The sequence below is a fragment of the Gobius niger genome (genome assembly GCF_951799975.1).
Source record: "Gobius niger genome assembly, chromosome: 9".
NCBI lineage: Eukaryota > Metazoa > Chordata > Actinopteri > Gobiiformes > Gobiidae > Gobius > Gobius niger.
Genome location: NC_136860.1, coordinates 34,761,847 through 34,787,437, shown reverse-complemented (window position 1 = coordinate 34,787,437; position 25,591 = coordinate 34,761,847). Strand labels below are relative to the sequence as shown.

The 25,591-nt window shown below is 42.0% G+C and overlaps 1 protein-coding gene across 1 annotated transcript in view; it reads right to left on the bottom strand.

Moving 5' to 3' along the window:
* The window catches only part of fam124a (family with sequence similarity 124 member A), a 62,925-nt gene extending 37,588 nt beyond the window's left edge, over positions 1 to 25,337 (bottom strand). The window contains exon 1 of the mRNA XM_079563433.1: positions 25,207 to 25,337. Within this exon, the coding sequence (XP_079419559.1) occupies positions 25,207 to 25,262 (56 nt within the window). The 5' untranslated portion in view covers positions 25,263 to 25,337. The remainder of the gene's footprint in view (positions 1 to 25,206) is intronic.
* Positions 25,338 to 25,591: the final 254 nt, after the last annotated feature.

Below are 25,591 nucleotides of genomic sequence, written 5' to 3'. Positions count from 1 at the left end.
AGTTAAGAGGTTAAGGACGTTTCCCTAATTCAGAAGAGGTATTATTGCACCATGCTCAGATAAAGACAGGTTTGACATACATTTTGTAATATTTTTAAGGGGAGTTATTGGGATTAGCCAGTGAAGGCGGCAGTGAAGGAGGGCGGTAGAACAAAAGCGGGAGGTTTTCAAGCCAAAATGACCCAAATATGTATCTATGATTCTGCAGAAGACTTTTGATGTTATCTCTCGAGGCAAAGGGGATAGAGATTTACTGTTCTTTGTTTTGGAAACTCGATTTCAAGCTTTCAGATGTGCTCCCCCAGATCTACCTCGGGTTCTGGGAGATTCTGAATGTCACACAACTGCTTTTCCTAGATAGTTTTGTTGTAAATTAAGTTTAGTGTTTCCGGTTATATAGCATTTGGCATTCTGGCAAAGTGCTGTATAAATCCAATGAAAGGACAAGTGCAGAGTTTCGACAGAATGTAGTGCTTTTTAATGCCATTTTAATACCTAAATAAATACTATATAGGGACAAATTATTGGATCGGATCGCAATATTCTTTGCAGCAATACCAAGTATAATATACTTTCAATACTTGTGTTTGGAGGCATTTTTATCCTGCTCTCCTTTGTTTCACAGTGACAACACTTTAAAGGAACAGGACACCATTTTTACACACTGAGATATCTTTGTGCGTGCCCGCAGTCACAAAGATGTTGTTAGCATTTGGCCTCTCCCTATATATTCCTATAGCTCCAAATGTGGTGAAGTTAGAAGTGACCGAGCTCTTCCACAGGTACAAAGACCAGACAGGTACGGATCAACTCGTCTAAGCTCAGGTAAGAACAGATCTGTGGAAAAAGGGTGGCCTGTTCCTTTAATAAATGTCAAGTGATATTTGGTTTATGAACTTTGGACTTGTTTTCTTTTTACACATTTTAAGGCAAACATGTTACTTATCATATTGTATCGTTATACGTATCGGATCGGCTCCGAGTATCGTGATGCGCTCCTATAGCTCCAAACGAGGTGAAGATAGAAGATACCAAGCTCTTCCTCGTTTTCCCTACTTAAATATGGTTACGTGAAGTGTTACACAATCCAAGTATAGTTACACAAAACTAAACAATGTGGATTTTCTACGCGGATAAAAAGGGGAACTATATATCTTCACCTTGTTTGGAGCTATAGAGGAGTAACCTGGCTAACTCCAGGCTGCTGTGTGCGCTCGAATCATTTGGAACTGCACAGCCTGGGGACCATGGCCCAAATTTTTGCATGGATTTGGGAACCAATCACAGAGCGAGGAGGGACGGCAAGAAAATGACGCGCTATTCGATATACGGAAGCTTGTAGTTTATTTACGGATTTTAAAAAAAAGTTTATTCACGGATCCAACATGACAGCAGCAGACACGATGGTATTTTTCGATCAAGCTTTAGACCTTGTTCTAAATAGTTCAGCTCGAAAGTTTACAGCGGGTACGTCATACGTCGTCTCATACGATGATACGATTGGCTGTGGCCTCGTGCAGACGCATGATAGCGCCCAATAAACGAGTATGGACGATCGTAAACCACACCTCTCCTACGAGAAAATGAATTGGTCACCAGACTAAACATCACTTGTGATTTTAGTCTAGCGTTAGCCAGGCTAATAGAGGAGAGGAGGAGAGGAGGAGAGGCTAAATGCTAACGCTGTCTGTGCTGTGTTTACGTGACTGAAGGCACACAGCTAAGACCATATAAACGGTGGCCGATTCCTTTAAAAGAAAACACATTTTATTTATGTATTTATTGGTTTATGTGGGGCACAGGGCATGTGAATTAACACGCGTCACACTGGATTGTAGCCATTGGCTGATTTGCATCTCACTCTCAAAGACACGCTCATTCATCCTGATCTATTGTACATGTTTTAAGTGGTAGGGGAAACCGGAGTAACTGGAGGAAACCTACGCACACACGGGAGAACATGCAAACTCACACGACGGGCAATTTTTGAGCAAAAGATAGTTTTTTTTTATTATTTGTTCCCATGTTTGGGTTTGGGCTGAGGCGCGGCTTGATTACAGCATGTGCAATATATAAAACAAATAAAACAAGGCGATAGAAATTCCCCAAAACACCCTGAGAGGGGGAGAAGAACGATCGTGTTGTGCAAAAACCTAAATAGATCATCTTGTGTTGATTTCATAAACAACCTGTCAAATGCATTATGATCATGAACTCTTTCCCCCAAAGTTTATCAATGCAATAAAACATCCTCTCACTCCTTTGTCTAGTTCAGTTTCTCTTGCTGAAACACTACAGTATGTTTGATGGACGGCTCGTGAGCATATTTCTGTCAGCTCCTCACACATATAGACTCTGTAGGATCTCTAATGTAAACGTGTGGTTTCTGGGGCAGGAGGAGCCGCGTTTTCCCTGTAAATCTTCAGACCAGGGTTATACAAGAATATGCCACGTGTTTATTATACTTAAAAGTTTCCAATTCTGGTGTTTGCTGAACTCAAGCGCAGTTATCCGGTCTGTGTCTGTTACGCTTCAGTGCCGAGAGTCAAGAGGAAAGAGACAAGTGACCGTTTCCTGCCCATTTGTATCAATCTGACTTTTTCACTCATTACTGGATGAATGAACATTGGTTTTGTGGCATAAAGCAAACTCTAAATCATTAAATCTTTCTTTATTTTTTGGTTTGAAGCTTAACTTTCTTTTTCTCTGGTGTAGTAAACTTTGCATTGATTATTTTTGGATTACTTTAGAAACAACAAATGTATTAACTGACAACTACACACAACTATTTTAGTAATTGTTTCTGGTTTACAGAAGAGTTAGAGCAGCTCAAATATTTACTCAAGTAAGAGTAACTTTAAAGGGACGATACGGAGTTTAAAAAAAGGTAAAATTATGTATTTTCCTCCCCCTACGTGTTCCAGTAATGCACGAGTTTAATATAGAAACTGCAGTTGCGTATAAGACCTGGGTGGCAGTAGTGAGTATAAAATAACCTTGCTTCTAGTCTCTTTAAAGAGGGTTTATTCTGCTTTTTTCAGTCCCATAGCACCAGTCTATATCACACTACAATGATGACAAACCTTCTGTTGGTCTGTAAATGCAGTAAATTAGAATAACTGCCTTGTATAAAATGTCTCTCTCAAAATGGCTGTAGTGAATGTCTTGAAATAGGCCTCTGTCTCTTTAAGAACCTCTGAGCCTTTAGACACGCCCCCTCCACACGCTGTCTGTGGCATCAGTGGGGAGGGGGCTCTGCTGAGGAGCAGTGGTCGGTTACTCGGCTGGTGACGAAAGCTCGGAGGCGTCTCCAGGAGGTGGGGGCGTTCCTAGGAGGACTCAGGCAAACCTATCCCTAAAATGGCCGCCATCAGAGTTTTTACAGATTACTCAAAAATACGTGAATGTGCCAAGGCAACACTTCAGCCATGTTTTTAATGAGGGAGTGACATAACAACATGATGGAAAGCTTGAAAAAGTCCATTTTGCATAATACCCCCCCTTTAAGTAAAAAGTAATGACAAAATAATTATCAAGAAGAGTAAATAAGTACCAGGGAAAATGCTTCTCGGGTGGAACTGTTTGGGGGTAAACGTCTGATTTATGATTCAATGGTGTGACATAATTTATGAGAAACAAAACATGAAATTATGTGAAAATCCTAGTATTTTCAAAGAAAATGCCAGAATAATATACATAAATACATTAAACACAAACTATGTCTGGGTCACAGAAGCTTTTTCTGCTTTTACTCACTGTGAAACGAGTAACAATGTATTCCTAATTATAATATTACTAGTAGAAGTAAAAGTACCATATGGTAAAGCTACTCTCAGATAGGGATGGGACGATAAACAACATTGTTAATCGAGATAAAAAATGCAGCAATTAATCGATCGCCACATTTTTTGATTATTGTGATTATCGTGATTATCGTGCTCAAAGATAAACGCTAAATCCATCAGATAACCTGGGAGTGGGTACGTCTCCATGGAGATGTGAGTAAAGTCAGCAGTATTAAAGATTTCAGCAGGTTCGTTCCTCATCCAAATCCATTCTTTGATTCCCCGCTGCAGGAATAGCTTTTTCTGTGTGGAGCTGCTCATCATGTCAACAGTATAGTCCAAAATGTTACACAGTGTGCCTTTAAATACTTCATGTCTCACTCACTATGACATTTACAGCAGACAATGAAGAGGAATGTTTAGTAATCGCCCAATCCCCATCGTTTCTGCAGCTTCAGTGATTTTTTTAAACCATAAACAAATATCGTGATAATATAGTGTAACATAATCGTGACCCCAAAGTTCATTATCGTCCCATCCCTACTCTCAGAAGTACAATAGCTTCAAATACTAGCTAAATACATGTACCGCAAATGCTCTAATACAGGCCGGGGCCTTTATTTACTCAAGGGCATCTAGGACCAGGCCTTTATTGGAACCAGGCCACAATTAGAGACAGGCCTTTATTTCTATTTGAGCAAAACGGACGACCAGGAAAACGAAGAAAAACGAGATTTGTGTCCATTTGCATCTAAAATATTAGGTTTATTTATTAATTAACATTTCAAACCCTCTCCCAGCGGCTGGAACATTGACGCCTTTTATTTTGTCGGGACAACAGCTTTGACATCAGTGTCACTGCAGGTTTCTGTTTCGTTTTTACCGCGGACCGGATTATTTGTCGTTATCTTGTGTAAAAGGCGAGTTTAGACGGAGCGTTTGTGTTTGTGATCGATCATGAGACTGACCCGAGAGAAGACGAGACGCTCGCGCTGATGGGAGGAGTTATTTTGAGGCGTGGGACTGACCTGCACACGGAGCAGCTGGACGTGCTTTGAAGACGCGATGGAGACTTTATTAAAACCCTGGAGGGTCACACGACATTTATTTCTTACCCTGTTTCCAAATATCGTCACAGGATGTTTGAAAAGTGGCTAAATCTGTGTCAAAGTTACGCTACGACCCGGCCGCTAATGGAATACAGGCCAGTATTAGAGAATTTACGGTACTTGAGTAAATGTAACTGAGGATTACTCGCCTTTGGTAGTGTTTTTAGCATTGTAAAGTTAATACATATTATCTGTCTGTGTCTCATGACAAGAATCCAATCAGGAAGCAGAATGAGCTCCAGTCTTATTGTTGCGAGATCCAGTTCAGAAATAAACATACAAGGCCTCTCTCTCTCACTCACTCACTCAATCCCAGGTCCTGTCCCTGATAAAGTCACAATCAGTGGAGGAGCTCAGGAGGTTCTTGATTGAGCTCTGAGCAAACCAAGTCCAGCTGCCGTGACTTCTTCAAAGCACTGAGAGCCTCCTACGAACATTCACTTTAAGTTTATATCCTAAAAAACTCTTAGACTTTATGTGGTTAAGTTTGAAACATAAGCATTTCACAACCAAACGATGAACTGACTAATCTATCACCGAAATATGTGTTGCGGTTGCAGGACTAGTTGCTAAAAACACTATAAAAACATATAAACAACCACAGTACAAAATGTTACTGGGTCTTAAGCAGGACTGGCTAAAACCTTTTCCATTCTTAAATCAAACTTTCTATGTGTTTTTGCTCGTTCTCGACCATCATTAGATCAGGAATGTCGGCAGCACAGATGCCTCGACTGTAACCCGATTATTCTGTCATCTAATCGACATCTAAGAAGCTAAATTAGATTTCTGCTAATTTAATGTTGGCTGTTGAGCTATTTTTGACAAACCAGGAAGCAGTAGAAGAAAGTAAACGAGATCTTTGCTTTGGAAAGTACCGTAAATTCTCTAATACTGGCCTGTATCCCATTAGCAGCCGGGTCTCTGACAGAGGCCGGGTTTGCGGCTGGCAGAGGCAAATTAAAGCCGGTCTTTAAAACAGGCCGGGGCTTTTATTAGAAACTATAGCAGTAGAAAAATTCCCCATGTTAGGAATTTGTCTCACACTGGTGTAAATGAAAACTCACGTGCAGGAAGTAACAAACGTGAACCCGGGCCGAGGGGGACGCTGCGGAGGAGCTGATCCGAGCGTAACTTTGACACAGATTTAGACACTTTTCAAACCTCCTGTGACGATATTTGGAAACAGAACAAATGTTGTGTGACCCTCCAGGGTTTTAATAAAGTCTCCATCGCGTCTTCAAAGCACGTCCAGCTGCTCCGTGTGCAGGTCAGTCCCACGCCTCAAAATAACTCCTCCCATCAGCGCGAGCGTCTCGTCTTCTCTCGGGTCAGTCTCATGATCGATCACAAACACAAACGCTCCGTCTAAACTCGCCTTTTACACAAGACAACAACAAATAATCCGGTCCGGTAAAAACGAAACAGAAACCTGCAGTGACACTGATGTCAAAGCTCCGCTAACAGCAACGAAACACTTCCTGTTGTCCCGACAAAATAAAAGGCGTCAATGTTCCAGCCGCTGGGAGAGGGTTTGAAATGTTCATTAATAAATGAACCTAATATTTTAGGTGCAAATGGACACAAATCTCGTTTTTCTTCATTTTCCTGGTCGTCCGTTTTGCTCAAATAGAAATAAAGGCCTGTCTCTAATTGTGGCCTGGTTCCAAAAAAGGCCTGGTCCCAGATGCACTTGAGTAAATAAAGGCCCGGGCCCATATTAGAGCATTTACGGTACGTCTACTCCAACTGCTATCACCTCTGCTAAACGATACTGAGTGCAGGTTTTGGCAGTGCTTTATCTATGTAGAATATTTGATAATAATCCTCAAATCGAAGGCCATCAGAGCTGCTTTTTCTGTGGGAATGAGAAGAGGTGCAGCAATCCAGCAAGTACATCGGAAATGACAGGTTTTTCAGAGACTTTCTGGCTGATCACTGGTAACTCCAGCTGGGTGGGGCCTTTGCATTTTCTCCCTTCCTCCGCTTCTTCCGAGAATCCCACCGCAAATATACTAACAACGTGAAGAATGGGGGGTTCCCTCTGGGGTCAGGACTCCCCATGAAAAAGAGATGTTGACTCTCAGTGGGACTTTCCTGGTTTGAAGCTACGACAGAGCTTTACTTTTGTTAAGTAGCCGAGCGCTGAAGGTGTCATAACAAACAGCTACAACACACCTACGTTATTTCATGGTAACATTAGACATTACGGTCAATTACCCGAAATAGTTCTTGGTAATAACATGTAAACAGTTCAGCAAAATGCATTATCTCTTGTTATTCAGAATTGTTATCATCCCATTTCCATGTTGTTACTGTATATTTAAGTGAGGCCAAACATTCCTGCTTGTGTGAAAGTGATTATTGGTTTGGACAAGAGGTTCAGTCAACTCGGCTTTTCTTTAACCCCTTAACTCCCACCTGAACCGAGCACATTTTCTCCAGTTTGGCTTTACGACAGGCCAAAAGCTTCTGGGAAAAAGCTGTGAAAATAGCGACAGAACTGAGACGAAAACAATGATGGAAATGTGGCAAAAAAGTGAGAAAACATTGAGAAAAAAGTGACGAAAAATTGATGAAAAAGTGGCAAAAATGTCACAAAATATGACAAAAAAATTACAAAAATATGACAAAAAATTACAAAAATGTTATAAAAAAAATTGACGAAAAAAAGAAAAAAATGTGACACAAAAATTAAAAAAATGTGACAAAAAAATGACAAAAATGTAACAAAAAAAAGACAAAAATTTGATGAAAAAAATGTGACAAAAAATGACAAAAACGTGACAAAAAATGATGAAAAAAAATCTGATGACGTGAGAAAAAAGATCCTCTCGGTTCAGGCGGGAGTTAAGAGGTTAATTTAACTATTTACATTGTGTGATTCTCATTGAAGTCATTTTGAATCAACATGTGAGATTATGTAGTAACTAGGGAACAAAAAAGAAAAGGGTGACATAACTCGAAATATGTTTTATATTTGAAATTCTTCAAAATGGCCGCCCTTTATGCTTGGCATTTTCTCAATGAGCTTCAAAAGGTTAAAGGGATATTTCAGGATTTTTTACCTCATTTCCTAGTTATTCAGAGTGTTGCTGATTTCTGGAGATATTTTTTTGTTGTAATTCATGCAGTTCTTATGTTTGAAGAGCTTAGTGGCGCTAGGCTAATGCATGCCTATGGTATCAGCTAGCCTGCATTAAAAACAGACTAACCATATAAATGTCTGTGTCCATAGAATAATGTTTGGAATATAACTGACCTGCATCACATGAATGATCGCATTTTGAGGGACTATTTTCTAGCAGATCACTCCGCCGCCGCGTAGCTTATACAACCACGAAGCTGATGCTGCTCAAATATAAGTTATTTTAAATGCAAAATGGTTAAAATTATTCTACTGACAGACATTTATGTAAGGGATAATGTATAGAACGCTGGTCATTATCGGGAAAATAAGTACCGACAGGTTTCGCCCTGAAGGTACTTATTTTCCCGATAATGACCAGCGTTCTATACATTATCCCGCTTATTATACGGCCATTTGCAACTGAACACACACAACATAAACTTCGTACGCTTTTATGAAGGTCGAAAGGTTTATTTAATGACATCCGTGACAAATAGTTCCCAGAAGTTTGCGCGTTGCGCTGCAGCGTTTTGCTAGGCTAGAAGCAGCAAGGCTAGCAGCTAGCCTAGCTACTTAGCTGAAGGTGCAGTTGGAGGAATGGTGGTGAATCTTCGGGTAAATTGAAAGTCAGACTCACGCTAACTTCACGAGCGATTCCCCAACTTCTCTCTCAGTGACGGGACAGAAAGTGTCGCTACTACGTACGCGCGGAGTGATATGAAAGCACCAACTCCGTTGCCATGGGCAGCGTCATTATTTTTCTCAGAGGTCCTTTATCAGAAAATAATGACCGGTAGAACGTTGGGATTTCCCATTCAAATCAACGGAGCTTCTACTTACGTTGTGAAGAGCCGTATAATAAATGGTTATAAATCTGGTGTTATAAGTGATTTGCCTCAGGTGCTCTGTGGAGCGGGTCACACTGTTTTTAATGCAGGCTAGCTGATACCAAAGCGTTCGACCGCGTCCCTCGTGGTGCCCTGTAGGGGGTGCTCCGGGAGTATGGGGTCCGGGGCCCTCTGCTAAGGGCTGTCCGTTCCCTGTATGAGCAGCAGGAGCTTGGTTCGCATTGCCGGCAGTAAGTCAGACCTGTTCCCGGTGCGTGTTGGTCTCCGCCAGGGCTGCCCTTTGTCACCGGTTCTGTTCATTACTTTTATGGACAGAATTTCTCGGCGCAGCCAGGGGCCGGAGGGTGTCTGGTTTGGGAGCCTCAGAGTCTCATCTCTGCTGTTTGCAGATGATGTTGTTCTGTTGGCTTCAACGAACCAGGACCTTCAGCACGCACTGGGGCGGTTTGCAGCCGAGTGTGTAGCGGCCGGGATGGGGATCAGCACCTCCAAATCCGAGGCCATGGTTCTCCTTCCCCTCTTCAGGTCGGTGGGGAGTCCTTACCTCAAGTGGAGGAGTTCAAGTATCTCGGGGTCTTGTTCCCGAGTGAGGGACGGATGGAGCGTGAGATGGACAGACGGATCGGTGCGGCGTCAGCAGTGATGCGGTCGCTGTATCGGTCTGTCGTGGTGAAGAGGGAGCTGAGTCGGGGCAAAGCTCTCGATTTACCGATCGATCTACGTTCCCGCCCTCACCTGTGGTCATGAGATTTGGGTCATGACCGTAAGGACAAGATCGTGAATACAAGCGGCCAAAATGAGTTTCCTTCGCAGGGTGGCTGGGCGCACCCTCCGAGATCGGGTGAGGAGCTCAGTTACCCGGGAGGAGCTCGGAGTAGAGTCACTGCTCCTTCACGTGGAAAGGAGCAGCTGAGGTGGCTCGGGCATCTGTTCCGGATACCTCCTGGTCGCCTCCCGCGGGAGGTGTTCCAGGCATGTCCTAGTGGGACAAGGCCTCGTGGAAGACCCAGGACACGGTGGTGGGACTATGTCTCCGAGCTGGCCTGGTGTGGCCTCGGGGTCAGAACAGCTGGAGGAGGTGTGGCCTCGGGGTCAGAACAGCTGGAGGAGGTGTGGCCTCGGGGTCAGAACAGCTGGAGGAGGTGTGTGTGGATCGGGAAGTTTGGGCATCTCTGCTGAGACGCTGCCCCCGCGACCCGGCCCCGGATAAAGCGGAAGAAAATGGATGGATGGATGGATGGATAGCTGATACCATAGACATGTGCTAGCCTTGCATTAGCCTAGCGCCACGAAACTCTTCAAATATAAGAATTGCATGAATTATAAAAAAAAAATATCTCCAGAAATCAGCAACACTCTGGATAACTAGGAAATGAGGCCCTATCAGGGGCAGACTGGGACTGAAAAACAGCCCTGGACTCTGGTCAGCCTGGCCCAAATAAGCGTAAATGCGACTCTTCCACAAATACATAGTTAACCTCTTACCCCCCGCCTTAACCGAGAGCATTTTCTCCAGTTTGGCTTTACCCAAATCCAAAGGCTTCTTAACTGGAGAGCAACACTGTAACGCCTCATTTAAACGCTGGTAGCTTCATCAGGAGTCATTTTTTTCACCATGTGCATCATCATGAATGTCACACATCGTCAGGGTAACACGAGTCGACACAATGAACAAATCCCTCCCATGATTGTAAACAGTTTTTAAAGTACTTTCCATGGATGCATAAAGCACACACTGAGCTCAGGAAGAGGCCACTCGCACGTAGCATGTCTGAAGCCGATACGGTGAGGTTATTATTCCCAGAGGAGACATCAGACAGAGAGGACGCGGCTCTGTCTCTGCGCAATAATGAGGAACGGAAAACACACGGGACGGGTCTATTTCCTGGAGCAGGATGTTATCAATCCGACTCACAGCAACAATGTCAAATGAATCACCTAGAACGACCACGACTAGAACTGGAACATCTTCTTTCACCATCATCGCCACGACAACTACTTCATCAGATAAAGACACATTAGTCCTGTATATAACTCGTCAGTGGGAAAGCGAGAGCTGCAAAATTCTGGGGGGTAACAGGAATATATAGGAACATACAGGGAATTAACACAACTGAGGGTCACTTCTTTACAGACAGATATAAACTGATATACACTGAAGTATCTCTCACGGCAGAGATGAAAAAATGGAACAGACTCATTCCATATTTGTATCCATGTTCATCAAGTGTGTGCAGTATTACAATATTATATTAACTCCTACGTGGACCGAGCACATGTTCTCCAGTTTGGCTTTACCCACATCGAAAAGCCTCTTGAAAAACGAGAAGAAAACGAGGATCAATACACAACAAACAGTGTCTAAATACTGGCAACAAATAAAAGCTGTGAAAGGGCAGCAGCAAAGTGACAAAAACTCAACAAAAATGCGGCAACAATGCAAGGAAAAAGATACGGTTCGATCAGTTCTAGGGCTTAGCTTTCAAATGAGGCGTGACACTGGCCTACAAGCTGCGAACTCCGGTTGAGAAGCTTTTAGGCGATATCCACACGAAGACAACACGGTTTTTGGTTTTCGGAAACTTTCTTTGTGAGCCTGAAGCAGCTCAGTAAATGTGAGCGTCCACATGGGTCGACTCAGGTCTGTGAAAACGGCGCAGTTCATCCTCCAGGCCTGTGTGAGGCGCTGTGACGCTAACACAGATGATAGAACAGGATGTAGAGGCGCATGTGCAGTAAACTTATGTGGAATGTAAACAGTGAAAATGAAACGGATTCAAGGATTTAGGATCCACAGAAGAGACGAGGAGGAGAGTTTATTCTTCAGACGTGACGGGACTAAAGCAGAAAAACCTGTCAGTGACTTTTACTGTCAGTCCAAACACACAGACTGACTCGTAGGGCTGTGCAATTAGTCGAAATTCGATTACGATTTCGACTAAAACAGTAAACAATTACAAAACTAGCATCATCGCAAAAAATCGATTATAATTATTTATTTATTTTTCTATTTTTTTTCCCAAACATTTTTTTTGGCCATTTTTTTTTCTTTGGCAAAGCAGACTTGCGTTATTTCACGGCGCTGGGATTTTCCCTTCTCATTCCACCTGCCATGGCTCATGCTTTTGTCTGACATAAAAACAAACGGCGCTGTGTGATGATGTCATCAGGCCGCGCCGCTCAGTTTGCTTGCGCAGGTGTGAGGGCCGGCCAGCAGGGGGCAGGTGTGAAACAGGGACCTCTCCTTTATCAAGGCAAACTTGAAATCATTTGTACTTTTATGACTGTCCAGAAAACATAAAGTGTAGTGTAGTGTTTTGATTAATAAATGAATAAAATAAAGATAGACTTTTTTTTAAAGGCAACAAATAATTTGAATAATCGTGATTTCAATTATGACACAAATAATCGTGATTATTATTTTTTCAATAATCGAGCAGCCCTACTGACTCGAGTTTTTCTACTCGTCACCTGTGGCTTGTGGGCGGCAGTGGAGCAAAGAGGGGCGGAGTCAAACCATCATAGATCCAGTAAAGCTCATTATAAGGTCAGTAGATTCTGGATCACAGACTCTGGAGCTGTGATGTCATCGCTTTAGTAAAAGTTGCAGAGACGTCGTAACAACAGAGCCGCCACGTAAACGGCGTTTTGAGATCTTTCCTCTGGGACCTAGTTTGGAAAATGTTCGCTTACAGACCCTCAAAACGCCGGCTCGTATGGACGATACACTGGACTGATAAAATATGTTTGTGTTTGGTCCTCAGCTTGACATCGTATGGACAGGGTCTTAGATTTGGGTAAAGCTGCTTATCTGACAAAAGCAAAGTTGGCCAAAATATATAACACTACTGATGACGGGTGCCCAAGATGTAAACAATCCCCTGCTACTATGGGTCACATGTTCTGGGGATGTGGTGATTTGAACAGTTTTTGGACTGACATTTTTAAAGCCTTTTCTTTTCTCTGTAAAAAGACAATAGATCCTAATCCAATTACTGCAGTTTTTGGTGTTCTTTTGAACCAACAAGGTATAACTTCATTCCAAACTAATGCAGTCGCTTTCTGCTCTCTTTTGGCCCGAAGGTTAATTCTTCTGAAATGGAAAGACTCACACCCCCCCTCTTTCATTCACTGGGTTAGAGAGGTAATGTCCTGTTTGCAGATAGAATATTTAAGATATAGTTTGCAAGGGTCTCAATGTAAATATTATAGAACATGGTCATCCTTCATTGAATTTGTAGAGAGTTTGCCATTTACTGGTGTATGACTGTGTGGCTGACTGTTTTGAGTAGCCATTAAAATCGCTTCAATGTCTGCAAGATATGTGCACACTGCAGCCTTTGTTTGTTTTGTTTGTTTTGTTTTTTGTTTTTGTTTTTTTTGGGATGTTGTGTCATGCTTTTGTTTGTTTTTACTTGTATTTATATACATAATTGGATGCGTATGTGTGCCACTGGCTGGCACGATATGTATGTGTATTAAACTGAAAATGTTTAAATAAAGTTTTCAACAAAAAAAAAGATTTGGGAAAGCTGAACTGGAGGGTAATAGGGAAAATTCAGGGGGAAAAGGGCAATGTGAATTAAGATGTTTGCGGCACGTTTTTGTATATTTCTGAGAGTTTGCAAAAATATCGCATCATCGTAATCGAGAAAGTCCCTCAGTATCGTCCAGTCCTACTCTAGACCAGCCTCATTTGAAATATGTCTGTGTAAATACTGAGAGTCCACTGAAGATTCTCCCACAACCCACTTGAGAACTTCGTCTAAACTCCATGAAAAACAACAAAGTCGCAGCTGTGATTTCTCTCTTCCAACGCAGAGGTGTCGGTCTTCCTCCTTGCTGAGCGAAGCGGTTCTTAAACGCTCAGTGGATTTAAAGTGTATTCAAGATATAAAGACTCCTCTTCCTGAAAACATGGGGCTTCTCTCAACCTCCTCAATCCATATAGAGACACAGATACGAAGCAGAGGGAAGAAAAGTTGGCTGAGGACGTGGAAAGACGCACAGACAAATGTATGGATGTGATTATAAAGAAGAGCCCGGGATGAACAGGAGACAATGCACGGCTTTGTTTAAGAGACACAGATGAAATGTGGGGATTCATTCATGTCCCTGCTGTGTCGGGACGAGCCACATGAGTCGTGCAGTCGTTCAGTCGCTCTGAAAGGATTTGGAAATGGTTTGGAAATCTGTCCTTTAAATGCAAGACACACACTTTTCGATTGGTTACTTTGATTGGTTGAAGATCGTGGTAAGGTTGTTTCTAACATTGATCAATCTCAATTTTCGATTTTTCACACTGCAAAGTTAGTTAAGAAGTCTCAATTTGAGCACAATAATCCAAATTTTTGTTATTTTGACTAGTTAAGATGTAGTTGGGCATTTGACCTAGATTATTTCACTTGTTCTGAGATGTTTCTGACTCGTTTCGATACATTTCGCCGTTTTTTCAAGTACGTTTCTCTCCCAACGGGGTAAGAAAAATGGTCTTGTCCCATTGGCAGTTTTACTTTCTTATTTCAAGCGATATTTACCATAGAACTGGTCTGAAATGTCCTCAAACAAGCAAAATAATCTTGGTCCGATCAGGAAAAAGTGTCTAAATGAGTGAAAACCGCTCAAAACAAGAAACATTTCCTCAATTTAAGTCATTTAAGCCAATGCTTGATATTTAGTTTTTGTAGTGCATGATGATACATGCAGCTGATTTATGAACTTACACAGACATTTTACAAAAACCTCAGCTCAAAAGAAAACAAATGATTTACACCAGTGTCATTAAACACAGGGGTTCCCAAACTCTTTTGGCTGGGGCCCCGAAAATTGTCACTGGGGCTTGACATAAACTTTTTTTGGTCACTGTGGCGAGTGGGTTTTCTAAAGTTACTGGCCACCACGAGCCCAAACTACAACGTATATTTGAAAAATCACACTAATGTTAAAGGGATATTTCAGGATGTTTGAAATAGGGCCTCATTTCCTCGTTATCCAGAGTGTTGCTGATTTCTGGAGATATATTTTTTTGTTCATTGTCATTCTTAAATTTGAGGAGTTTCGTGGCGCTAGGCTAATGCTAGGCTAGTGCATGTCTATGGTATCAGCTAGCCTGCATTAAAAACAGTGTGACCCGCTCCACAGAGCACCTGAGGCAAATCACTGATAACACCAGACTAACCATATAAATGTCTGTGTCCATAGAATCATGTTTGGAATAAAACTGACCTGCATCACATGAATGATCGTGTTTTGAGGGACTATTTTCTAGCAGATCACTCCACCGCTGAGTAGCTTATACAACCAAGAAGCTGATGCTGCTCAAATATAAGGTATTTTAAATGCAAAATGGTTAAAATTACTCTATTGACACAGACATTTATATGGCCCTATGTCAAAAATCCTGAAATATCCCTTTAATATGGTCAGATTAAAGCGGTACTAAGTAACTCATGCCCCTAGAGGCCATAAGCGCAACTGCATTAATTGTCTTGGAGAGTAAATACTACGCTGACAGAAAAGACAGAGAGGGATATTGTTCATCCAATTATACAATGGAAATATTTTTTTTTCACTCAAACTTGGCTGTAAATACTGTTTAAGTGACGCTAGCACAAAGTTAGCTTTTCCCGTTAGCCTGTTAGCTTCTTCTTCGTGATTCCATTAGTGTGTATTGGTGACTCCGGTCCGGTGGCAGAGAAGTTGCAAACAAGGTTTTCCGGCCAGAGACACCAGGGGGAGATGAAAGACCCTCCAATCATCCCATTAACACTTGTATCACCCCCACAGGGACTACGAAAAGGATTTATTAAGGTAAACACGTTACTCAGTACTGCTTTAACATATCGAAATCAACCAAAAATAGAATCACATCTTGCCTTGGGCTTGTATTAAATGTATTGACGACAGCCTATAGGCCAGTTTGACGCCTCATTTGAAAGCCAAGACCTACAAAATTCATCCATCCATTTTCTTCCGCTTTATCCGGGGCCGGGTCGCGGGGGCAGCAGTCTCAGCAGAGATGCCCAAACTTCCCGATCCACACACACCTCCTCCAGCTGTTCTGGGGGGACCCCGAGGCGACACCAGGCCAGCTCGGAGACATAGTCCCACCAGCGTGTCCTGGGTCTTCCACGAGGCCTTGTCCCACTAGGACATGCCTGGAACACCTCCCGCGGGAGGCGACCAGGAGGTATCCGGAACAGATGCCCGAGCCACCTCAGCTGCTCCTTTCGACGTGAAGGAGCAGCGACTCTACTCCGAGCTCCTCCCGGGTAACTGAGCTCCTCCAGCCACCCTGCGAAGGAAACTCATTTCGGACGCTTGTATTCGCGATCTTGTCCTTTCGGTCATGACCCAAATCTCATGACCATAGGTGAGGGTGGGAACGTAGAGCGATCGGTAAATCGAGAGCTTTGCCCTGACTCAGCTCCCTCTTCACCACGACAGACCGATACAGCGACCGCATCACTGCTGACGCCGCACCGATCCGTCTATCGATCTCACGCTCCATCCGTCCCTCACTGAGAACAAGACCCCGAGATACTTGAACTCCTCCACTTGAGGTAAGGACTCCCCACCGACCTGAAGAGGGGAAACCACCTTTTTCCGGTGGAAAATTCATCTAAACTTATTTATTGCGTTGTGACCACATTGTCATCACTTTTTAGTCGTATTATTGACACTTTTTTGTTGCTTTGTCGGAACTTTTGTTGGTGCTTTTTCATCGTGTTTTTATCCTCATTTTGGTGCTTTTTTCAAGAAGTTTCGAAGGTTTTGAGGTTAGGCAGTAAATCAAATTGGACATGTTTTCCATAATTGCTTTACCTTGTGCTGTACCGGCTACTTCTAAACTCCCATAATCTCACACATGTGTACACAGTCAGCTTGTATTATATAGTAGTTGCAGTGGAAGTATTTAGCAGCAGCCGTCGAGCGCATGTGTCAGTGATTTCATCCCCCTCTTGGGTTTTTCAGTTCGAGTTTGGCCGGATTGTTTCTTTTTACCGTTCCGTTTCTCGCGTCCGGATCCCACACCGTTGTTTCACTCTTTGTTTTGTTTTTTAACTCATCTCCTTCCAGATACAATAAACTACAGAGGAGAGGACAGGGGAGGGAGGCGGCCGGCCAGCTCTCGGCACTAAACCACTCCACAGTTCAGGAGGTGTCCCGCGCGCTTTAAAGGGGAAAGCCCGCAAGTCTCTAAAATGTGCCGTTCGTGTTTTATGGATCCACCAGGGCGCACAAAGGCGGAGTTTCCAGACCCAAATTACTGGCAAAGTGTAAATTTAAAAATATGGCACGGACCACACGCTTCCTTCCTGTGGGCGATTTTAGTTTATGTCTACAGCGAAGTCGACATTTAAGAACCGAGCCAAGTCTGAAAGGTTAAAAACTCAGAACCTTTCGAGGCGACGAAACTGAGCAGGTTTTAAAGGGAAGGTTGTACGAAAGCGAGGCACAAAACAGGGCCTTAAAAGTCATTTAATTAATTATGCAAAACCTTAAAGGAACAGGACACAGTTTTTTCATACTGAGAAACCGTAAATTCTCTAATACTGGCCTGTATTCCATGAGCGGCCGGGTCTCTGACAGGGGCCGGGTTCGCGGCTGGCGGAGGCAAATTAAAGCCGGTCTCTAAAACAGGCCGGGGCTTTTATTAGAAACTATAGCAGTAGAAATATTCCCCATGTTAGGAATTTGTCTCATACTGGTGTAAATGAAAACTCACGTGCAGGAAGTAACAAACTGAACCCGGGCCGAGGGGGACGCTGCAGAGGAGCTGATCCGAGCGTAACTTTGACACAGATTTAGCCACTTTTCAAACCTCCTGTGACCATATTTGGAAACAGGGTAAGAAACAAATGTTGTGTGACCCTCCAGGGTTTTAATAAAGTCACCATCGCGTCTTCAAAGCACGTCCAGCTGCTCCGTGTGCAGGTCAGTCCCACGCCTCAAAATAACTCCTCCCATCAGCGCGAGCGTCTCGTCTTCTCTCGGGTCAGTCTCATGATCGATCACAAACACAAACGCTCCGTCTAAACTCGCCTTTTACACAAGATAACAACAAATAATCCGGTCCGGTAAAAACGAAACAGAAACCTGCGGTGACATTGATGTCAAAGCTCCGCTAACAGCAACGAAACACTTCCTGTTGTCCCGACAAAATAAAAGGCATCAATGTTCCAGCCGCTGGGAGAGGGTTTGAAATGTTAATTAATAAATGAACCTAATATTTTAGGTGCAAATGGACACAAATGTCGTTTTTCTTCGTTTTCCTGGTCGTCCGTTTTGCTCAAATAGAAATAAAGGCCTGTCTCTAATTGTGGCCTGGTTCCAATAAAGGCCTGGTCCTAGATGCCCTTGAGTAAATAAAGGCCCCGGCCTGTATTAGAGCATTTACGGTATGTTCTTGCTTGAGCTTAGACAAGTTGATGTGTACCTGTCTGGTCTTTGTGTGTGCGCTCAGTCACGCAAAACGACCAAAGATGTTGCTAGCATTTGGCCTCTGAAGTTGGAAGCTACCACGCTCTTCCATGGGCACAAAGACCAGACAGGTTTGGCTTTACCCGAATCTAAAAGCTTCTTGGCCAGTGTAGCGGCTCATTTGAAAGCTAAGACTGATCCTATCTTTTTTGTTGCGTTGGCACCAAATTTTCATCACATTTTTTAAGCGTTTTTGTCATGTGTAGGAGCTGTGCAGGAGGAAGGAGGAGGATCTGACCAGTGCAGGACACCACGCTCTAAAACAGGCACAAAACCAGGAGGCTCTAAAGCCACATTCACACATCCACCCCCAGCAGGTACAGTCCTGCTTAAAGGGGCTAGATGCAAGTTAACCATTTTATACTCACTACTGCCACCTCAGGTCTTATTTGTAACTGCAGCTTCTATATTAAGCTCGTGCATGACGGCACTTCAGACCCGAATTAACTCCTTTTTAAAGTGACTTTAAGCAAGGCCGTGGGAACCCAGGGTGCTGAGGGCGCTGCAGCATCCCCTGGTGGATAGTTTGTGAACTGCAGGCAATATTAACCCCTTAACTCCCACCTGAACCGAGCACATTTTCTCCAGCTTTACCCCAGTCCAAAAGCTTCTGGAAAAAAGGTGTGAAAATAGCGACAAAACTGAGACGAAAACAAGGATGAAAATGTGAAAAAAGTGAGAAAACATTGACGAAAAAGTGAGAAAAAATTTACAAAAATGACAAAAATGGCCGAAAAATTGACAAAAAAGTCACGAAAATTTGACAAAAATGAGACGACTGCCCAACAAAAAAAGTGATGAAAAAAAATCTGATGTGAGGAAAAAGATCAATAAAGTTTTGTAGGTCTTACACTGGCCTACAGGATTTGGGTAAAGCTGAACTGGAGAAAATGCTCTCGGTTCAGGCGGGAGTTAAGAGGTTAATAAATAGGATTTACGCACAGAAAAAGTATTTTGGGGGTAAATTTTGTTCCTCAGCGCCCCCTAACTAAAACATCTTCCCACGGCTCTGCCTTTAAGTGATTTTAGAGGCAGTTGTGGTGAACAGGTCTGAGCTCATTCTACACATTAGGACATGGCTGGAACATGTAGGGGGAGGAAAATACTTTTAAGTAGTTTTAACATGTTTAAACTCCTTATAGGCCCTTTAACCGAGAGCATTTTCTCCAGTTCGGCTTTACCCAAATCCCAAAGCTTCTTGACTCTGTAACGCCTCATTTGAAAGCTAAAATCTAGAAAAGTGACGGTAACTTTTTGTCACACCTGGCATTTTTGTTGTTCATTTTTGTAACTTTTTTGTCACTTTACCATTGTGGTTTCGCCTCTTGTTTTTCGGGGGTTTTTTTGGTCATGTTTTTGTGGTTTTTTCATCGCTTTGTCGTCACGTTTTTGTCACATTTTGTTTTGTTTTTGTCGCTTTTTTGTTACTTTTCCAGCACATTTATGTTTTTGGATGCTTTTCCTTTAAGCTTTTAGATTTGGGTGAAGCTCGGTTGCGCCCGGGGGGTAAGGGGAAGGTAAAGTGAGGGGCCAGACCGGTGGCCCTAGAGCCAGTGGCCCCTCTGTGCTCTTCCAGAATGAACATATGGCCAGTCCGCCCCTGATTTGCGCCTCGTCCACATGACCGAGGTTAGTCACAGCAGCTGCGTGATGTGGTTACGTGGCCCAGGTGACTGTGACAGGACGCCTATTCACACAAACACGTCAGCCGCCTCTGCCGTGAAAGGACCACAAGCACCACTGACACGAGTATCCGTCCACAGATCTACCCCGGGACAGGGCTACGTCTAATGGGACTGACACAAAATGCAGGGACGTACCAGAAGAAGAAGAACAGAGGCACATCTTTGTTTAGCAGCTGCAAAGAGACGGGGAAATGACGAAGCCTGGTTTGTTATCTTTGTCATAATCAAAGTGGCTCAAGAAAGATGTCGAGCAGAAGCATATCATTTAGATTTTTGATGTTTCGACATGGTTTACACACTAATTAAAATGTATTTAGGCCCCTTTTAGATCCGGTTTAGTCCTGATTTGAGCTTCTAGGCCTTCAGATTCAGAAACACTGCCTTAGTGTAATGCCTAATTAACATTAAAGGAACAGGCCACCGTTTTTGCATACTGAGATATGTTCTTACCTTAGACGAGTTCTTTAGGACCTGTCTGGTCTCCACCCGTGCCTTCAGTCACGTAAACACAGCGCAGACGGCGTTAGCATTTAGCCCCGGATTTCGAACTACTCCTGGTATTATTACGCCTTACAATATAGTCCCCCCTTTTATCTGCTTAGAAAATCCACATTGTTTAATTTTGTGTAATTATACTTTGTAGTGGAACACTTCACGTAACCATATTTAAATAGGGAAAACGTGGAAGAGCTTGGTAGCTTCTATCTTGACCTGTTTTGGAGCTATAGAGGAGAGAGGGAGAGGCTAAATGCTAACGCCGTCTGCGCTGTGTTTATGTGACTGAAGATCAGACAGGTCCTAAAGAACTCGTCAAAGCTAAGGTAAGAACATATCTCAGTATGTAAAAACGGTGGCCTGTTCCTTTAAGTGTGACGTCACGACTTCTGCTTCCGGGTCCGAGCAGAGCGGCAAATATGCGACAAAAAAACATTAAAAACTCTTAAAAACAGCCATCAATATTTCTGAAACTCAGCAGAGAGTTACTGAACCGACTTATTTCTCAGACTCATTAGCCAAAAATGCCGCACCTACTGCTGAAAAAGTAATATTTACTAAAGTCACTTCTTCCGGGGTTAGCGTAGCTGCTGCGCCATTAGCATTTATCTCCGCTAAACCTGGATGTAGAGATTTTGGTAAATATTACTTTTATAGCAGTAGGTGCAGCATTTTTGGCTAATGGGCCTGATAAATAAGTATGTTCAGTAACTTTCTGTGGAGTTTCAGAAATATTGATTGTGATATTAAAGAGTTTTTTGTAGTTTCTCGCACATTTCTGTACCAGGAAGTCGAGCTGTGACGTCACCACTGAACAAACGACGGAGATGCTCGTTTTCTCGCTTGAAACACAGTCATTATTTTGAGCTTGTGTCAGCAATAAAGTTACAAAATACACTTCCATTGGCAAAACCAGTTGTCATCTGTTTGCTGAAGCAGTGAGGGTATTGCCGGCAGCTGCTGAATGTAACTAATAAAGTAACTTGAACTATATCTTAGTTACTTTTGAAATCAAGCAATTACGTCACTAATACGTAAGGAACAATTCGATTACTTTTTCAAGGGAACTTTGGCGATGTTTGTTGAAATATCAGACACACTGTTCCAAACTTTCACAATTTTTTTTTAACTGGCCTTTATTCTGCTCCAGGCCAAAGTGAAAGCAGTCAGCTCTGGATTACAATAAGACTTTCTTTTGAAATCATATTATTCATGCATTATAATCCTACAAAGTAATGAAACGCTAAGCCGTATACAATAGCAGCTGAAGTGTGTGCGCCCATTCATCTGTTTAACGCACAGTCAGCCGGGTCAGTTACAGATTCAGGAGCTGCTTTAACCTCTTAACTCCCGCCTGAACCCAGAGGATCTTTTTCCTCACGTCATCACATTTTAGGTAGTCAACTCATTAGTCACATTAGTAGTCATATTTTTGTATTTTTTTGTCAAATTTTTATCACATTTCTATCATTTTTTCATCCATTTTTTGTCATTTTTTTTCATTTTTTGTCAATTTTTTTAAATCACATTTCTGTCATTTTTTTGTCCATTTTTCATCACTTTTTTGTCATTTTTTTTAATCACATTTTCATAATTTTTTTGTCATTTTTTCGTCAATTTTTTATCACATTTTTGTCATTTTTTAGTCACATTTTTGTCATTTTTTTATCACATTTTCGTCATTTTTTTGTCATTTTTTTTGTCATTTTTTTGTCATTTTTTGTCAATTTTTTGTCAATTTTTTTATCACATTTCTGTCATTTTTTCATCCATTTTTCATCACATTTAGTCATTTTTTGTCAAATATTTATCACATTTCTCTCATTTTTTCGTCCATTTTTTATCACATTTTTGTCATTTTTTAGTCACATTTTCGTCATTTTTTTGCCATTTTTTGGTCATTTTTTGTCCATTTTTTATCACATTTTTGTCATTTTTTATCACATTTTTGTAATTTTTTGTCAAATATTTATCACATTTCTATCATTTTTTCGTCCATTTTTTATCACATTTTTGTCATTTTTTTAAATCACATTTTTGTCTTTTTTTGTCAAATTTTTTATCACATTTTTGTCGCATTTTTGTAATTTTTTTGTCACATTTTTGTCATTTTTTCGACCATTTTTTGTCAATTTCTTGTGACATTTTTGTGACATTTTTGCCACTTTTTCATCCATTTTTCGTCACTTTTTTGTCACATTTCCATCATTATTTTCATCTCAGTTTTGTCGCTATTTCCCCACCTTTTTTCCAGAAGCTTTAGGACTGGGGTAAAGCCAAACTGGAGAAAATGTGCTCGGTTCAGGTGGGAGTTAAGGGGTTAAAGCGTTGTCGGTGTAACTTCTGTGGTCAATACAAAGTGAGAATAGTGAAAATCAATGGAGAATTTAGTCTAATAGTCCCAATAGGCCCTTTGACCAACAATTGCAGCCTATGTCCAGTATTTTGTACATCTTTGTGTAGTCCTTTTGTCTTCGATCATATGACTGAGTTTATGGCCTACAGCGTTTACCATCCGTACACTTTACATGGAGACACTGTGTAAGTAACATTGATCACTCCTTAGCCTGTGCATCCAGTAATATATATTGTCTACATAATTCATTCTCAAACATGTGACTGACCTTCTGAGCGCAACCAGGCCTATATCAAGATCAAATCGAGTGGAAACGAGGTCTGTTTTAGATGTAAATTACTCTAAATTATGCCTTGATTGGGTGTGAACCATGAAGCATCTGAAGAAGCCAAAGTTCCACCAGTGGGACATGGACCAGGGGCGGACTGGGACTGAAGAACAGCCCTGGACTCTGATGACCAGCCTGGCCCAAATTAGCGTAAATGTGCACTTACCATTTTCTCCAGTTCGGCTTTACCCAAATCTAAAAGCTTCTCGACTGGAGAGCAACAATGTAACGCCTCATTTGAAAGCCGAGACCTACAACAGTCAAGTCGCTGCATTTTTTGCCATATTTTTGTTCTTTTTTCATTACTTTTTTGTGGCTTTTTGTTGTGTTTTTGTCACTTTTTTATGGTGTTTTTGTCACATTTTTTCTATCATTTTTTGTTTGTTTTTTGTCATTTTATTGTCCATTTTTTCGTCAATTTTTTATCACATTTTTTGTCAAATTTTGTCAAATTTTTATCACATTTTTGTCATTTTATTTGTCAAATTTTTATCACATTTTTGTCATTTTATTTGTCAAATTTTTATCACATTTTTGTCGCATTTTTGTAATTTTTTTGTCACATTTTGTCAAATTTTTGTCCCTTTTTCGACCATTTTTTGTCACATTTCCATCATTGTTTTCGTCTTTCGTTTCTGTGGCCTCTTCGTTGCTTTGTTGTCGTGTTTTTATTGACTTTTCATCACATTTTACGGCACATTTTTGTTTTCTTTTCATCCTCTTTTTTGTCGCTATTTTGATGCTTTTCTTTTTAGCTTTTAGATTTGGGTAAAGCTCGGTTAAGGCGGGACCGGTGGCCCTTCTGTGCTCTGGCCAGTCCGCCCCTGTGTACCATAGTGTTTGAGGACCAGCTACTCCTAGAAGTGAAGAGAATAGACCAGGGCTTCTCAACCTGGGGGTCGGGACCCACTAGGGGGTCGTGAGACAATTTTGGGAGGGTCGCCAGAGCATATAGATAAAATATATATTTTAATATTATTATTATGGTGTTGTAGCAAACATGCTGTTTTACCAGGGTAACATTATTTGTTCTTTCTTTGTTTTTTAAGAGTTATAAAGGTTAACCTCTTAACTCCCGCCTGAACCGAGAGGATCTTTTTCCTCACGTCAGCAGATTTTTTTTTTGCATCATTTTTTTGTTGGGTGTTCAACTCATTTTTGTAACTTTTTCATCATTTTTTGTCACATTTTTGTCAATTTTTGTTTCATTTTTTTGTCAATTTTTTATCAATTTTTTGTCCTTTTTTGTTACATTTTTGTCAATTTTTAGTCACATTTTGTCAATTTTTTTGTCACATTTTTTTGTCATTTTTTCTCATTTTTTGGTCAATTTCTTGTAATTTTTTTGTCAAATTTTGTCAATTTTGTGTCATTTTTTGTCACTTTTTTTTTCATTTTTTCGTCAATTTTTAATCAAATTTTTGTCTTATTTTTGTTACATTTTTGTCACATTTTTTGTCATTTTTCCGTCATTTTTTCATCAATTTCTCGTGACATTTTTGCCACTTTTTCATCCATTTTTCGTCACTTTTTCGTCACATTTCCATCATTGTTTTCGTCTCAGTTCTGTCGCTATTTTCCCACCTTTTTTTCCAGAAGCTTTTGGATTGGGGGTAAAGCCAAACTGAAGACTCGGTTCAGGCGGGAGTTAAGGGGTTAAATGTCCCTGTTTTCAATGGGGGTCGCGGCTCTAAAAGGTTGAGAACCACTGGAATAGACAAGGATTTCCACTCCAAAAAAAAAAAAAAAAGTGTATTAGCCAGAAATGTAGAGTTGCCTTTTTCACTTTCCCAGCTTCATTGGGGCTCAAAAGAACTCTAATAGTCCAGAGCTGTTGCATTGAATGAAACTGGACCAAACAGACCAAACAAGAGACTCCACGGATCAGCTGCTTACCCTGAAAACACCCCCCACAGTGTAACCCATGTGAAAATACTGATACTTTCTGGTTTTAAACATGTATCCCGGTGGTTCTGATCCAACTCACCCCCCGGTCTCAGCTCCGGAATCAACGCAGTCATCCTCCACCAGTGTTTTCTCCATCGCAGATCACGGATAAGTCCTGTGCGCGCGCGTACTCCACATCTCACGGCGCGTCGAGCCGATCCACGGCGGCTCCGAGGGCGGACACGGGCGCTGGTCTGTCCCGCTGTGGAACCGGAGAGGAGCTCAGGGGCTTCTCTCAGCCGGACCTGGGTCTGGGGAGCAGGAGCAACAGGCGGCGGGGCGGGGGGGGGGGGGGGGGTACTCTGGAGCCCACCGTGTGCGTCTGCGCGCTCCGCTGCTGCGGGCCGAGATTAGGGACGATGGGAGACACTGTTGGGCCGCTAGAGGGCGCTGGAGTCCGAAAGACAAAATCCTGATAGTATCGC